Below are 16772 nucleotides of genomic sequence, written 5' to 3'. Positions count from 1 at the left end.
ACTCCTTTGGGGATAACATAGAAACACACCATCCTAGCCCCGGTCTGAATTACCACAGAGTCTCTATTACAAAGTGATGACATTTTACTGAAAACAGTGACAACTAAAAATAAAAATAAATAGCAGAGACTAGCGTGCTGAGTACCCAAGGTCAGCAGAAGGCCTGATGCACCTGGGCGGGGGGGGATCATCGTCCCCCAAATGCCACCACCCCGAACCCTACTTCCAAGGGAAACTGATTCAATCCCGACGGTATTTGCACCAGTCAAGTCTAACAAGAGAATGAGGGTGATTCTTTGAATCTTCTTGTCGGAGATTCGTGAGCTGTCACACCTAGACCACGGCCTCGGGTGCAAGCCCGTGTTGCCTCTCATCCAAGAAAAGCCACTTCGGACAAGGCCAAGTAGGTCCTGCTGTGGGAGTCTGGTAGAGGCAGAGGCCCCCAGAGGGGTGGTTCGGTGTCTTATGGTACCGAGACGTCTGGGCTGGGAGCCTGAAGACCTGGGTTCTCAGTCCTTGTTTTGCTTCCGGCCTGGGAGTGCTTTGGAAAATATCTTATTTTCCTAGGGTTCATAATAGGAGGGGGCAGATTAAACGATCTCTGAGATCTCCCCCAGGTCTGTTGCTCCACAGCTCTGCGTCCTAGAACCAAGGCAAGATCGCAGAGGGAAGCTCAGGCAAGCCAAACTAAGACAGTGGACATAAGGTGCCAGAGACAGGGGCAGATCCTGGTGCCAGCGCCCTCCAGGGAGTTTCTGGAGATCAGAATTGGGTGACTCTCCTAAGACCTTCTTCACTCACCTGGGCTTTCCCGGGACTCCCCTAACGCTGCCTCTATTTGGCACGCCTTCAAATCCAACTTGCCTCTGCTGCTAGAGAACGCTCCCAGAATCCCAGTCCGATTATCCGATTTCCCTGTAAGATCCTCCACTGATTCTCCACTGCCTGCAGGACAAAGGCCCGTCGCTCTCAGGCAGGGCCTATCTTTGGCTTCATCTCCTGACGTCCCCACCGTGCATCCAACTCCGGCTACCCAGAGTACTTACTCACTGCTCCCTTCAGTGCCATGCGCTTTCCGGTATTTTTCGACTGGTGAACACTAATCCTGGCCCAAAGTGCCCCTATCTGTGCCCCGAGCCTTCCCGCAGCCTCGCCAAGCTCATACACGTCTCTCGAGGCCCAGTCTGAGTCCAGCGTTGACCGATGTTGCCAAACATGCCAGGCAGTCACACATTCCCTCCTCTCTGCCCCTTGCGCTTTACTTTTCATGCCGCACATGTAAGGCATCACTGTCTGGAGAGGTGTTTTAAGCTCCCACCAGACTCCTCCATGGCGGGAGTTAAGTCCCGGGACTCACTCGTCCTCAGAGTCTGGTATGATGTCTGAAACATCACAGGTACCTAATAAACTTCACTTTAAGTACCTAGAGGAAAAATACCAGAGGCTCATGGAATATGAGAAACGGAAATGTTCCTAAGATGTCCTGTGTTCTCATTTTAGAGACAAGAAGACAGAATTCTAGACAGCGTATCATCATAAACAGATATCAGTAGGGAGACCACAATGAGATGCCCACCAGAAGTTGGTAATAAAGGAAATTAAATTGTCTTCCTAAAGTTATTGGTGTAAGGTAAAGGAGCCATACTATCTTCCAAGTCTTAGCAACTTGAAAGAAATAGAAACTTCACCAGTGACCTTGACATGAGAACCCATTTGGAATCCACAACTATATGGTCAGTCAATCTTTGGCAAAGCAGAAAAGATATCCCATGGGAAAAAGACAGTCTCTTCAACAAATCGTGTTGGGAAAACTGGACAGCAACATGCAAAAGAATGAGGGGCGCCTGGGTGGCTCAGTCGGTTAAGCGTCCGACTTCAGCTCAGGTCACGATCTCGCGGTCCGCGAGTTCAAGCCCTGTGTCGGGCTCTGGGCTGATGGCTCAGAGCCTGGAGCTTGCTTCCGATTCTGTGTCTCCCTCTCTCTCTGCCCCTCCCCCGTTCATGCTGTGTCTCTCTCTCTTTCAAAAATAAATAAACGTTAAAAAAAAATTAAAAAAGAAAGAATGACACTGGACCACTTTCTTACACCATGCACAGAAATAGATTCAAAATGGGTAAAGACCTAAACATGAGACAGGAAACCATCAAAATCCTACAGGAGAACACAGGCAATAACCTCTTTGGCATCAGCCCTAGCAACTTCTTTCTAAATATGTCTCCTGAGGCAAGAGAAACAAAAGCAAAAATAAATTATTGGGACTTTACCAAAGTAAAAGGTTTCTGCACAGCAAAGGAAACAATAAACAAAATTAAAAAGCAACCCATGGAATGGGAAAAGATATTTGCAAACGACACATCAAAAGGATGGTATCCAAAATCTATAAAGAACTTATCAAACTCAACACCCAAAAACCAAATAATCCATTTTAAAAAGGACTGAAGACATGAATAGACATTTCTCCAAAGAAGACCTACAGACGGCCAACAGACACTTGAAAAGATGCTCAACATCATTCATCATCGGGGAAATGCAAAGCAAAACCGCAATGAGATGCCACCTCACGCCTGTCAGGATGGCTAAAATTAACAACACAAGGAACGACAGGTGTTGGTAAGGATGTGGAGAAAAGGAAACCCTCTTGCACTATTGATGGGAATGCAAAGTGGTGCAGCCACTGTGGAAAAGTATGGAGGCTCCTCAAAAAGTTAAAAACATAACTACCCTATGACCCAGTAATTGCACTACTAAGTATTTACCCAACGAATACAAAAATACTGGCCTGCCTGGGTGGCTCAGTCGGTTAAGCATCTGACTCTTGATCTCAGCTCAGATCATGATCTCACAGTCGTGAGTTTGAGGCCCACACTGGGCTCCATGCGGAGCATGAAGCCTACTAAAAAAAAAATACAAAAATACTAATTCAAAGGGATACATGCACCCCAATATTTATAGCAGCATTATTTGCAATAGCCAAATTATGGAAGCAGCCTAAGTGTCCATTGACTGATAAAAAGATAAAAAAGATGTATACACACACACACACACACACACACACACACACACACAATGGAATATTACTCAGCCATAAAAAAAAGAATGGAAACCTTGCCATTTATGACACCATGGATAGAGCTAGAGTGTATTCTGCTAAGTGCAATAAGTCATTCAGAGAAGTACAAACACCTTATGATTTCACTCATATGTGGAACTTAAGAGACAAAACAAATGAGCCAAGGGGAAAAAAAAAAGAGATAAACCAAGAAACAGACTCTTAACTACAGAGAATAAACTGATAGTTACCAGAGGGGACCATCTGTAAATATTCAGGAGCACCCCTTTTAGGCCTAAAAGTGTATTGGCTATTGAGACAGTATTTCCTGTAGAAGGGTGTTCACAAAGAAATGGTCTGTTTGGGAGATACAAATATTTAATTAAAGTTCACAGTATAATATGACCAATTCATGGGGAAAGGGCAGTGAGACCACAGTACATCTCAATGGGTACTGTCTTATTAGAAATTCTCTACTTTATAAGTGAGAAGACTGAGTTCTGAGTTAAAGTGATTTTCCAAAGTCACATGGCTAGTCCATGAGAGAGCTGGGGTCTGAGACCATGCCCTTCCTTTAGGGACAGGCGAACCATGGCCTGGGGGCTAAATTTAGCCTACCACGTGTTTTTGTATGATCCTTGACATAAGACCGTTTTCCACATTTTTAAATGATTGAAAAAAAAAAATCAAAAGGTATTTTGTGGTATGTGAAAATTGATGAGAAGAACAAATGCAAGAGAAATGTAGCTAAAATTAAGTTTCCTTACACCCCACAGCCCACTGATAAATCCCTGAGATGTGCAGAGCATGACCTTCCTCAAGGAATTCACGGCCGCCTTAATGTTGATATTTCATCAAAGACTAAAAGCGGCCTTATCTGGGGGCGCCTGGGTGGCGCAGTCGGTTAAGCGTCCGACTTCAGCCAGGTCACGATCTCGCGGTCCGTGAGTTCGAGCCCCGCGTCAGGCTCTGGGCTGACGGCTCGGAGCCTGGAGCCTGTTTCTGATTCTGTGTCTCCCTCTCTCTCTGCCCCTCCCCCGTTCATGCTCTGTCTCTCTCTGTCCCAAAAATAAATAAAAAATGTTGAAAAAAAAATAAATAAATAAAATAAATAAAAAAAATAAAAGCGGCCTTATCTGAACAATAGGTTGCCCCCCCAGGGGGCTTCTAACGTGCACAAATTCCTTAGAGACCTCCGCTATCGCTAACTCCCGCTAACTAAAAAATATATCATCAGTCACTCCTCATGATCCCAATGCAGCCCCTTCTGCCCATGGGTACTGTCCCCGTGCTATAATAAAAGCACCTTTTTGCACCAAAAATATCTCAAGAATTCTTTCTTGACTGTTGGCTCACGGCCCCACATCAAGATTTATGTGAAATTTAAGTTTCAGTGTCCAGGAATCAAATTTTATGGGTACACAGCTGTGCCTGTTCATGCATATACTGTTTGCTCTACGAGGGCAGAAGTGAGTAGTTGCAGCAGAGACTGGCCCTTTGAAAATAAATTTGCTGCCACCTCCTCTACCCCACATGCTGACTGAGGTCAACTGCTGCAGGATGTGTGGGAGCCCTGAGCCCGGAGCTGTACCTCCAAAGGCAGTGCTTTCTTCAAGGGTGGAGAAAGCAGGGGGCCGTTCCAGGGAGAGAACAGGAGATGCAGGACGGAATGACGTGTTCTGAAAAGGAAGGAGAAGTCTATGCGGCTGAAGCATAGGGTGTGTGGAGATAACGGGACAAGACGTAGAGCCGGAGAGGTGGGTCAAAGCTGGCTAGCCAATGCCAGGCCACAGAGTTCTGACTGTATCTGTAGTGCGGGGGATATCGATTGATATTGATATTATTAATATTGATTAAGCTGATATTGATTAAGCTGCAGAGTCACCCAGATTTGTGTGTCAGAGAATAGAATCGCTGTTACCTGCTCGTTGTAAATTTCCAGCATACTGAATGTAACCTGTACAGAAAAGAACATAAAGTAAATATTCTTTGGAAAGTCATCTTTGGGGAAAAAAAAAAGTAATGTAGGAACAACAAAAATTTCCCACAAAGGGAAAGGCTATTATTAAATATACCAGTGCTCTATTTCACATGTCGTAAGAGATTCTTGCATAATTTTAATGATCTGGAGGAAGTTATTAATATAAATGAAAAACAGATATACACCTCTGTGTGTGTGTGTGTGTGTGTGTGTGTGTGTGTGTGTGTGTTTGAGTGTGTGTCTTTCAATCTCAGTTGGAAACAGAAAAAGATTATTTTAAAAAAATTTTAATGTTTTTCTTTGTGAGAGAGAGCACAAGTGGGGGAGGGGCAGAGAGAGAGGGAGACACAGAATCTGAAGCAGCACAGAGCCTGACGTGGGGCTTGAACCCACGACCTGTGAGACCATGACCTGAGCCAAAGTCGGATGCTTAACCAACTGAGCCACCCAGGTGTGCTAGAAAAAGGTTATTCTTTATTGCTCACCCCCACTCTGAACATATGTACAGAAAAAGGGTGGTTTTTACCCTACTGTGCTTTTGGAATATTGCTGGACAAGCCAGCACCCCTTAAGCAGGAGACTGGAGGGCTCTGAATGGCTCTAGCATAAAGAAAAGACCCCAAGATACTGACATTTGCCACCACCCCTCTACCAAGGGGAAGGCTGGCTTGTGCATTTCATTACCCCATCGTGGGTCTTGCCAGTCATGTCTCCTGTCCCCAGAGCTTCCAACTAACTTGAGTGTCACATGTTTTAAACAAATGGCCTAGGATTAGCAGACCAGGAAAGCCTCCAATATGAGAGAGCAAACAAACTGTAGAAAAAAAGGAACTCCAAGAAAGCAGACAATGCACGGAGTAGAAGAGAACACTTTTAAAAGTCCTATAGGGGCACCTGGGTGGTTCAGTCGGTTAAGTGTCCAACTTTGGCTCAGGTCATGATCTCATGGTTCGTGAATTTGAGTCCTATGTTGGCCTCTGTGCTGACAACTCAGAACCTGGAGTCTGCTTTGGATTCTGTGTCTCCCTTTCTCTCTACCCCTCCCCTGCTCACACTGTGTCTCCATCTTTCTCAAAAATAAATAAACATTAAAAAATATATTTAAAAAAAGTCCTATAATTCCTAGCATCAGAGAGAGAAAGAATTCTATCCATGAAAAAACAGGATGCTATTACAAAGGAAAAAGAGAGTAAGAATGTTTGTACATTAAACTTGAGGAAAGATAGCCAAAGTGACAGTATAGTGAAAGAGTTATAAGATATAGTTGAGGAAATCTTCTAGAATGAAGGGGGAAAAAAGACCAAGAAGTGGAAAGCAAGAAGTAAAACATTATACAATTAGAACATTAGCACAAGAGGTCCAAAATCCAATTAAGAGGAGTTCTAGAAGGGAGAACAATTATAAAAGAAATAACATAAGCTACTCAGAACTGAAGACAAAGATTGCCAGATTGAAAAGGTTCCCCTAAGTGTCCAGCACGATGAATGAAAAATGCTTACACTAAGACACACCAGACCATCAGGGGTGAAAATAAGATCCTAAAAGCTGAGAGAGAAGCTAAAAGTAAAAAAAAAAAAAAAAAAAAAAAAAAAGTTCACATAGAAAGAATTGGAAACCAGACTGGTACCAAAACTTCTCAGCTGCAAAGTTGGAAATCAAAAGAAAATGAATAATGTTGCCAATTATTCTCAGAAATCTAGAATTCTGTTCTGGATACACTTCAATCAATGTGGGAGGAGGAAAAGGTATTTTCAGTGATGCAAAGATGCAAAGTATACCCGATCCACCTATCCTGAGGAAATTGCAGCAAAAGGAGAGTGTAAACTAAGAAACAGAACATGTTGCAGTTAGTAGTCCGAGGAGGCAGCAGAGAAGGATGTGGCAATAGAGTTCCAAAATGACACTTTGCAGTGGCCTTGGAGAAATACTGCTCCAAATCACAGCAGGAAAATGGAAGACTCTTGCTGAAGGAGACCTCCACCCCTGACTAATGGAGCTGATAAGTCTTGAATGTATTGGAAATAGGATTAACAGGTAGGTGACAGTGCATTGAGAAAAAACCCACAGAGGGACTTATAGAATACCATACACATACACACCTACAAGGCAATTAAAAATTCAAAGAAAAACAAGCCCCACAAATTTTAAAATTAAAAAATTAAAAAATACTTGAAGAAAAACAGTGTAGAAAGGTGTTTATGTATTCCTTGGTTCAGCAGTGACTAATAGTTGCAGAGCTAAAATGCTAAACACTACTGATTTAACCAAATTTTACGATAACGCAGGGGTTATGGGGGCAAGAAAGCATCGTGGTGTATGGTGTGGGTGTGATGGGGATAAATTCTCTTTTACTGTGGCAAGAAGGTCAACAGCAATTTCAGACATTTTTACTAAGAGGAGAAAAACCAGCATTGTTTGAAAATATGCAGATGGATACCAGGGCAAATGGCGAAGCATGGAAGATGGTAACCTTTGGGCCACGATGGGCAAGGAGGGGAGGAAGGACAGCAAGACACTGGTGGCTTCCAACAAGGCTGTCAGTGCAATTCTGTACCATCCTTCCATTTAACATGTATGATCTGGGGCGCCTGGGTGGCTCAGTCGGTCAGTTGAGCATCCAACTCTTGGTTTTGGCTGAGATCGTGATCTCACAGTTCGTGAGATCAAGCCCCACATTGGGCTCTGCACTGAGCATGGAGCCTGCTTGGGATTCTCTCTCTTCCTCTCTCTCTCAAAAATAAACATTTTTTAAAAAAAGTGTACAACCCAATGGTCTTGAGTATATTCACAGAGCTGTGTAACTACCCCCACAACCTAAGTTAAGAATGTTTTGTCCCCTCCAAAAAGAACCCCATTAGCAGTCACTCTCCACTCGACCTTCTCTGTACCTCTGTGCTCCGCCCCAACCCTAGGCAACCACCAACCCACTTTTTGTCTATATAGACTTTTCCTATTCTGGCCATTTTATGTGAAGAGAATCAAACGGTATGGTATCTTTCCTGTGTGGCTTTTTTTCACTCAGCATAATGTTTTCAAGGTTCATCCATTTTTAAATATTGCTTTGTTTGTTTTACTTTATTTTAGAGAGCGAGCACATGTGAGTGGGGGCAGGGCAGAGAGAGGGAGAGAGAGAGAGAGAGAGAGAGAGAGAGAGAGAGAGAGAGAGAGAATCCCAAGCAGGCTCCATGCCCTGTGCAGAGCCTGATGAGGGGCTCAATCCCACAACCCTGGGATCATGACCTGAACTGATCAAGAGTCAGTCGTTCAACCAACAGAACCACCCAGGTGCCCCAAGTTTCATCCATGTTGTAGCAGGTGCCAGATGCTACAGTTCCTCTTACTGCTGAATATATTCCATTGTCTGGCCATTCCGCCTTCCATTCATCCATTCATCACTTGATGGCCGCTTGGCTTGTTTCCACTTTTTGACCTTCGCAAATACGTCGCTGTGCAACATTCATGTATATGTTTTTTTGTGTGGACATAGGCCTTCCTTTCCCTTAGGTAATTTGGGTTCTTAAACTATGCTTGTATTACTTTGAAAAAAAATTAATTACAAAATTACTAATATACTATAATGTTGACAGTATTTAAGTGATGAGATTGTGAGCAGTTTCTGTTCTCTGCCTTGAGCACATTGCTTTTTAAATCAGGAGGAAAATTGAGATAAAAAAAAGGTGATGCATTGTCGAATTTTCATGACATAAATTTCACCTGTCACTTAGAGGAAACAAACACAAGCTCTGCTTACAGGTATTTGTAGATAATTTACTGTCATGTTTTAAAGACATTTGTTAATGGTTGCTGTCCATTGTGGTGATGTTGCCCACCTTCAGTGAATTTAAAATTTAGTGTGGGCCTTCTATGTTGGGGCAAGTAAGAAACTCTGCTGGGGAAACTGAGAAAGAAAATAAAAGTCCTTATTTAGAAATAAAAATCCATAGGGGCACGTGGGTGGCTCAGTCGGTTGGGCGTCTGACTTCAGCTCAGGTCATGATCTCATGGTTCAGGAGTTTGAGTCCCACGTCGGGCTCTGTGCTGACAGCTCGGAGCCTGGAGCCTGCTTCAGATTCTGTGTCTCCCCCTCTCTCTGCCCCTCCCCTGCTCATGCTCTGTCTCTTTCTGTCTCTCAAAAAATGAATAAACGTTAAAAAAAAATTTTGTAAAGAAATAAAAATACATAAATGAAGATGAAGACACAGCCACAGTCTTAGCAGAAGAGGGGAGTAAAGGTGACTGTAGGAGAGTCAGTGGCGGTCTTGTCGAGCAACCCCAACAATGATCGATCCCTTGGAGTGTTAGCTTTTAAGACAGCTGCTTCTAGGATATTCAAAATGCCTTAAAAAAAATATTTCCTTGGGTTTGCCTCAGGACCAGAAAAATTCTACATTCTCGTTATCTGCAACTTGATTTTGTGATCCTGAAAACATTTTGCTATGGAAAATTAACATTATCCCCCAATAGAGATGCTGATAATTCGGGGCCAGGGATTTCCAAAATGAGAGAAGAAATCCCTCCAAGAAGGGATTTTAGGAGAGTACACACCTGGTATTCCTGATTTCTCTCCCGCTCCTCAATTGCTTGAAAGAGCTCTTCACATACATTTGGAATGATACCCTTGTTTGCGCCAAGCCCAACCATGGAATAGCTCTTTCCAGAGCCAGTTTGGCCATAGGCTAGGAGGGTGGCATTATAGCCTTGCCAAGCGCTGTCCAGAATTCCCCTGCCAAGATCATGGAAAACATCTTTCTGCAAAGAAGATCACAGGCACAGTGTTCAGCTCGGGCTTTTCACAATACTCTCAAAACATAAATATTCTGGTTTTGATGAATTGCTTAATTAGTACCCTATGACCTACTTGAAATAAAATTCTGATGCTCTCTTAGAACCAATAAAATAAAGCTGGAAACCAAAAATGAGATTTGGCCATTTGGAAAACACTGATGATCGTGAATCTTCAACTAGCTGGTGTCCGTCAATAGCAAATCTGTGCTTCTCACAGCCTTGCCAAAACCTAGCCTTGCTAGGTCATTAAAATTCAGCAATCAGACAAAAATTTCAAGGTGTCAGAGACTAGTCAAAGTGTCTCCTACTTTCTCTTTGTTCTTGACTCCAAACAATAACATCACAAAATCCCTGCACTGATTTTAGTCCTCTGCTGCTGAGCTCTTTTGTGTGTGTGTGTGTGTGTGTGTGGCCACAAGACCCAGTGGTTTTGGAGCATTTCCACAACACACATACATACATGGGCACACACTCCCTTTTTTAAGTGGGAGACACAGATGCCTGTGCCCACAACTGCTTGAAAGAGAAGATGTGGTCTGGCTCCTTCGTTATCTGGGCCATGACCACAGCCAGCAATATTCTCTTATTTGAAGCTGTTTCAAAGAGTACATTCTTCTCTGATCTCTAATATCAATAAAATAATAAGTAAGTTTGGAGTGCCTGGGAGGCTCAGTTGGTTGAGCATCCGACTCTTGTTGTCAGCTGGGGTTATGATCCCAAGTCATGGGATCAAACCCCGTGTCCGGCTCTGTGCTGAGTGTGGGGCCTGTTTGGGATTCTCTCTCTTCCTCTGCCCCTACCCTGCTAATGCACACATGGATGTGCACTCTCTCTCTCTCAAACAAACAAACAAAAAAATAGTAAGCTTTACATGATCCCTCCATTGCAGTAGGTACCTTTGTATAATTTATATAATTTTTACGTCTGGGAAAGATGCACATACCAACATAGTATGATTTATATGTGGACAATAGACAGGAACTGATTTTCTCATACTGTTCATTTCTCATAAGAAAGGAATACAAATTATTACACTACAACGTTTAGGGGAGCTTCAGGCCTAAGATGTAGAATTTGGCCAGTGGTTTCTGAAATTGTCGTAATTATACTTTTCCCAGAGAAATGTGTTCTTACAAAGGGTATCTACTCTATACCTTAAGAGCGATTAGCTAAACCTAAGGAGCACCTACTAGGCTTAGTAAAGTAACTAGTTTTGGAGTTAGAATTACATTTCTAATTTCTTCCTACCCACCATCCTATCATCAAATATACGAAGCATTGTCCTACACTACGGTGTGTGAAATAGTAATTCTGCGATCTCGTAACAGGTGGTCAAAAAAGCTCGATGGTGGTCCTCATCCCCAAGTGAATTCTTTACAGCACAATTCCAGTCTTTTAAAACTATCTTTTCAAAAATCGAGATGTAATTGATATATAATATTATATTAGGTTCAGGTGAACAACATATGATATTTGTACATATTGTGAACTGATTACCAGAATTAGTCTTCTTGATAATAGCCATTCTACCTGGTGTGAGGAGATGTCTCGCCGTGGTTTTGATTTGCATTTCCTGATGATGAGTGACATTAAGCATCTTTTCTTGTACCTGTTGGCTATTTGCATATCTTCTTTGGAGAAACTGTCTATTCATTTCCTCTGCCCATTTTTTAATTGGGTTGTTTGTTGTTGTTGTTGTTGTTGTTGTTGTTATTTGCTATTGACTTGTATAAGTTCTTTATCTATTTTGGATATGAACCAGATATATGATGTGCAAATATTTTCTTCCATTTTGTATGTTGCCCTTTCATTTTGCTGATGATTTCCTTATGTACAGAAGCCTTTTTGTTCTGACATAGTCCCACTTACTTACTTTTGTTTTTGTTATTAAATCCAAAACATCATTTCCAAGACTGATATGTAGAAGCTTACCACCTATGTTGCCTTTGAGAAGTTTTATGGGTTTTGCCCTTATGTTCAAGTTTTTAATACATTTCAAGTTAATTTTTGTGAATGGTGTGATGTGGGGGTCCAGTTTCATTCTTTTGCATGTGACTGTCCAGTTTTCCCCAAACCATTTATTGAAAACACTGTCCTTTCCCCCATCGTCTATGTTTGGCTCCTTTGTCATAGATTAATTGACTATATACACAGGGGTTTATTTCTGGGCTCTCTGTTCCATTCCACTGATCTATGTGTGGTTTTATGCCAGTGCCATACTGTTTTGATTGCCATAGCTCTGTAATATAGTTTGAATCAGGGACTGTAATGCCTCCTGCTTTGTCCTTCTTTCTCAAGGCTGCTCTATTTGGAGATTTTGTGGTTTCACACATATTTTAGGATTGTTTATTCTATTTCTGTGAAAAATGCCACTGGAATTTTGATGAGGATTGCATTGAATCTGTAGATTGCTATGGATAATGTGGAAATTTAACAATATTAATTCTTTCAAGCCATGAGCACAGAATATCTTTTCATTTATTTGTGTCTTCTTCAATTTCTTTCATCAGTGTCATCATTTTATGTACAGGTACGTATTATGTACAGGTCTTTTACCTCCTTTGTTAAATGTATTACTTGGTATCTTATTGTTTTTGGAAAAAACTCAAAACAGAATTGACACACATTATATTCATCCATTTAAAATATGCCATTTTAGGGGCATGTGGGTGGCTCAGTTGGTTAAGCATCCAACTCTTGATTTCAGCTCACATCATGATCTCATGGTTCATGAGTTCGAACCCTGCATCAGGCTGTGTGCTGATAGTGTAGAGCTTGCTTGGGATTCCCTCTCTCTCTCTCTCTCTCTCTGCCCCTGCCATGTGTGCACACATGCTCTCATTCTCTCTCTCAAAATAAATAAAAGTTTTTCAAAAAAATAACATTTTTCAAAAAAAATTCATATTCTTTATTGAAGTTGATATACAATATTATATTAGTTTCAGGTGTACAACATAGTGATTCTACAATTCTGTATGTTACGAAATGCTCACCGTGACACGTGTAGTTAACATCTGTCACCAAGCAAAGTGATTACAATATTATTGACTATATTTCTTTTGCTATACTTTTCATCCCTGTGACTTACTTATTTTGTAACTAGAAGTTTGTACCTCTTAATTTCCTATACATATTTCACCCATCCTGTACCCCCTCCCTTCTGGCAACCACATATAGTTCTCTGTATTTATGAATCTCTTTGTATTTTGTTTGTTCATTTGTTTTGTTTGATTCCACATGCAAGTGAAGTCATTTGGTATTTGTCTTTCTCTGATACTTCATTTAGCATAATATCCTCTAACTCAAACTGGTGTTGAGAATGGCAAGATTTCATTCTTTTTTTTTATATAGCTGAGTAATATTCAGTAATATTGAGCATATACACGTCTTTATCCATTCATCTATCGATGGACATTTGGGTTGCTTCCATATCTTGGCTACTGTAAATAATGGTGCATTAAACACAGTGATGTATATATCTCCTTTAATTATTGTTTTCATTTTCTTTGAGTAAATACCCAGAAGTGGGATTTCTGTTTTTCATTTTGAGGGGCCTGTGTATTGTTTTCCATAGTGGCTGTAGCAGGTTACATTCCCACAAACAGTGCATGAAGGTTCCTTTTTTATCCACTCCCCTACCAACACTTGTTGTTTCTTGTCTTTTTTTGACATTAACCATTCTGACTGGTGTGAAGTGAGATCTCATTTTGACTTGCATTTTTCTGATGATTAGTGACGTTGAACACCTTTTCATGCGTGTGTTGGCCATCTGTATGTCTTCTTTGGAACACGTCTATTCAAGTTCTCTCTCCATTTTAAAAATCAGGTAATTTGAGATTTTGTTGGTTTTGGTTTCATTTTGGTGTTGAGCTGTATAAATTATTTATGTACTTTGGATATTAACCGCTTATTAGATATATCATTTGCAAATATCTTTTCCCATTCAGTAGGTTGCCTTTCGATTTTGTCGACGGTTTCCTTTGCTGTGCAAAAGCTTTTTAGTTTGATGTAGTTCCAATTGTTTGTGCTTTGGTTTTCCTTGTCTGAGGGGACAGATCCATAAAAATATTGCTAAGACCATTGTCTAAGAGTCTACTGCCTATGTTTCCTTTTGGGAATTTTTATAGCTTATTATCATTTTTAGGTCTTTAACCCATTTCAACTTAATTTTTCTGTATGGTATAAGAAAGTGGTTCAGTTTCATTCTTTTGCAAGCAGCTGTCCAGTTTCCTAGCACCATTTATGGAAAAGACTGTTTTCCCCATTATATAGTCTTGCCTCCTTTGTTGTAGATTAACTGACCATATAAGCATAGGTTTATTTCTGGGCTGTCTATTCTGTGCCATTGATATTTGTGTATTTTTCATTTGAGGAGGATGGATATTAACTCTTCTTTAAATATTTGGTAGAGTTTACCTAGAAAGTCATTAGGTTGTGCACTTTTGTTCGTTGGGAATTCTTTGATTACTAATTCAATTTTGTTACTAGTGATCAGTCTGTGTAGATTTTTTATTTCTTTCTTGGTTCAGTCCTGGTTGGTTGTATGTTTCTTGAGATTTATTCGTTTCTTATAGGTCATCCGATTTGTTAACCTATAATTCTTCTACTAGTCTCTTACAATCCTTTGTAATTCCATAATGTTTGTTGTAACTTCTCTTTCATTTTTGATTTTATGCATTTGAATTCTCTCTCTTTTTTTTCTTGTTGAGTCTGGCTAAAGATCTATCAATTTTTTTATCTTTTCAAAGAAGCAGCTCTTAGTTTCATAGATATTTTCTATTTTATAAGGATCTATTTCATTTATTTTGGCTCTGATCTTTGTTTTCTCCCTTCTACTAAATTTGGCTTTTGTTTTTTCTATTTATAATTCCTTTAGGAGTAAGGTTAGGTTGTTGAAGATTTTTCTTGTCTCTTGAGGCAGGCCTCTATCACTATTACAATAATAAACTTCCCTCTTTTTTAAAAAAAATTTTAAATGTTTTATTTTTTGAGAGAGAGACAGAGCATGAGCAGGGGAGGGGCAGAGAGAGAAAAGAGATACAGAATCCAGAGCAGGATCCAAGCACTCAGCTATCAGCACAGAGCCTGATGTGGAGCTTGAACCCATTAGCACGAGACCATGACCTGAACCAAAGTCAGACGCTCAACCCACTGTGCCACCCAGGTGCCCCTAAGTTTTTTTTTTTTAATGTTTATTTATTTGAGAGAGCGCACGTGCACACACACACACACACACACACACACACGGGGGAGGGGCATAGAGGGAGACACAGAATCTGAAATAGGCTCCAGACTCCTAGATGTAAGCACAGAGCCCGATGCGGGACTCGAGCCCACAAACCATGAGATCATGACCTAAGCTGAAGTCAGATGCTCAACTGACTGAGCCACCCAGGTGCCCCTAAATTCCTCTTAGAACTGCTTTTGCTGCATCCCAAAGATTTTGAACCATTGTGTTTCCATTTTGATTTCTTACCATGTATTTTTTAATTGCCTCTTTGCTGTCCTTTGTTTTGACCCATTGGTTGTTTAGTGTCCACATGTTGGTGTTTTCTCCAGTTTTATTCTTGTAATTGATTTCTAGTTTCGTACCCTTGTGGTGAGAAAAGATGCTTGATGTGATTTCAAACTCCTTAAGTTTATTGATGTTTGTTTTGTGGCCTAACATGCACTCTACCCTGGGGAAGGTTCCATGTACACCCAAAAAGAATTTGTATTCTGCTGTTCTTGGATGGGATGTTCTGTATGCATCTGTGAGATTCATCTGATCCCATGTGTCACTCAAAGCCACTGTTTCCTTGTTGATTTCTGTCTGGATGACCTATCCACTGACATAAGTGGGGTGTTAAAGTCCCCTCCTATTATTGTATTCCTGTCAATTTCTTCCTTTATGTCTGTTAATATTGTCTTTATATATTTAGGTGCGCCTATGTTGGGTGCAGACAGATTTACAACTGTTATAGCCTCTTGTTGGATTGTTTGTTTTATCATTATAGAATGACTTTCTTTGTCTCTTCTTAGAGTATTTGTTTTAAAGTCTATTTTGTCTGATATAAATATTGTTACTTTGACTTTTTTTTCCCACTTCCATTTGCATGGCATATTTTTTCCATCTTTTTGTTTTCAGTCTCTTTGTGTCCTTGGGCCTAAAGTGGAGTCTCTTGTAGGCAATATATACATGGGTCTTGTTTTTTCACCCAGTCATCCTATGTCTTTTGATTGGAACATTTAGTCCATTTACATTTAAAGTAATTATTTTTTTAATGCTTATTTATTTATTTTCAGAGAGAGAATGAGTACACAAGTGGGGGAGGAACAGAAGGAGAGGGAGAGACAGAATCCCAAGCAGTTTCCACAGTCACTGTGGAGCCTGACACAGGGCTTGAACTCACAAACTATGAGATCATGACCTGAGCCAAAAATCAAGCGCAGGTGGGGGAGGGGCAGAGAGAGAGGGAGACACAGAATCAGAAGCAGGCTCCAGGCTCTGAGCTGTCAGCACAGAGCCCAATGCGGGGCCCGAACTCACAAACCATGAGATCAAGACCTGAGCCAAAGTCAGTCGCTCAACCGACGCCCCAGCCACTTTTGTTTTTTAACTTTTATACAGGCCTTACAAGTAATTGATCTACTACCTTTATTATACATTTGCTTTTACCAGTGAAAATTTTCCTTTCATAATTTTCTTCTATATATGGCCTTTTCTTTTCCACTTAAAGAAGTCTTCTTAACATTTCTTATAAGGCTGGTTAAGTGCTGATGAACTTTTTTAATTTTTAATTTTTGCCTGGAAAACTATCTCTTCTTCAGTGCTAAATGATAATCTTCCCAGGTAGAGTATTCTTGGTTGTAGGTTTTTTTTTTTCTTTCTGCACTTTCCTTTCTGCCACTCACTTCTGTCCTGCCAAGTTTCTGCTGAAAAATCAGCTGATAGGCTTATGGGGGTTTCCCTTGTA

The 16772-nt window shown here is 40.9% G+C and overlaps 1 protein-coding gene across 1 annotated transcript in view; it reads right to left on the bottom strand.

Annotated features, from left to right (window-relative positions):
• LOC125926021 (kinesin-like protein KIF28P) overlaps positions 1-16772 on the bottom strand; it is an 81003-nt gene that overhangs the window by 53886 nt on the left and 10345 nt on the right. Inside the window, exons 3-4 of the mRNA XM_049635316.1 lie at positions 9577-9780; positions 4972-5007 (exon numbers count right to left, since the gene is read on the bottom strand). Coding sequence (XP_049491273.1) covers positions 4972-5007; positions 9577-9780 — 240 coding nt within the window. The remainder of the gene's footprint in view (positions 1-4971; positions 5008-9576; positions 9781-16772) is intronic.

This window comes from Panthera uncia, chromosome F1, assembly GCF_023721935.1.
Source record: "Panthera uncia isolate 11264 chromosome F1, Puncia_PCG_1.0, whole genome shotgun sequence".
NCBI classification, from domain to species: domain Eukaryota; kingdom Metazoa; phylum Chordata; class Mammalia; order Carnivora; family Felidae; genus Panthera; species Panthera uncia.
This window is presented reverse-complemented; position numbering and strand designations above follow the sequence as displayed.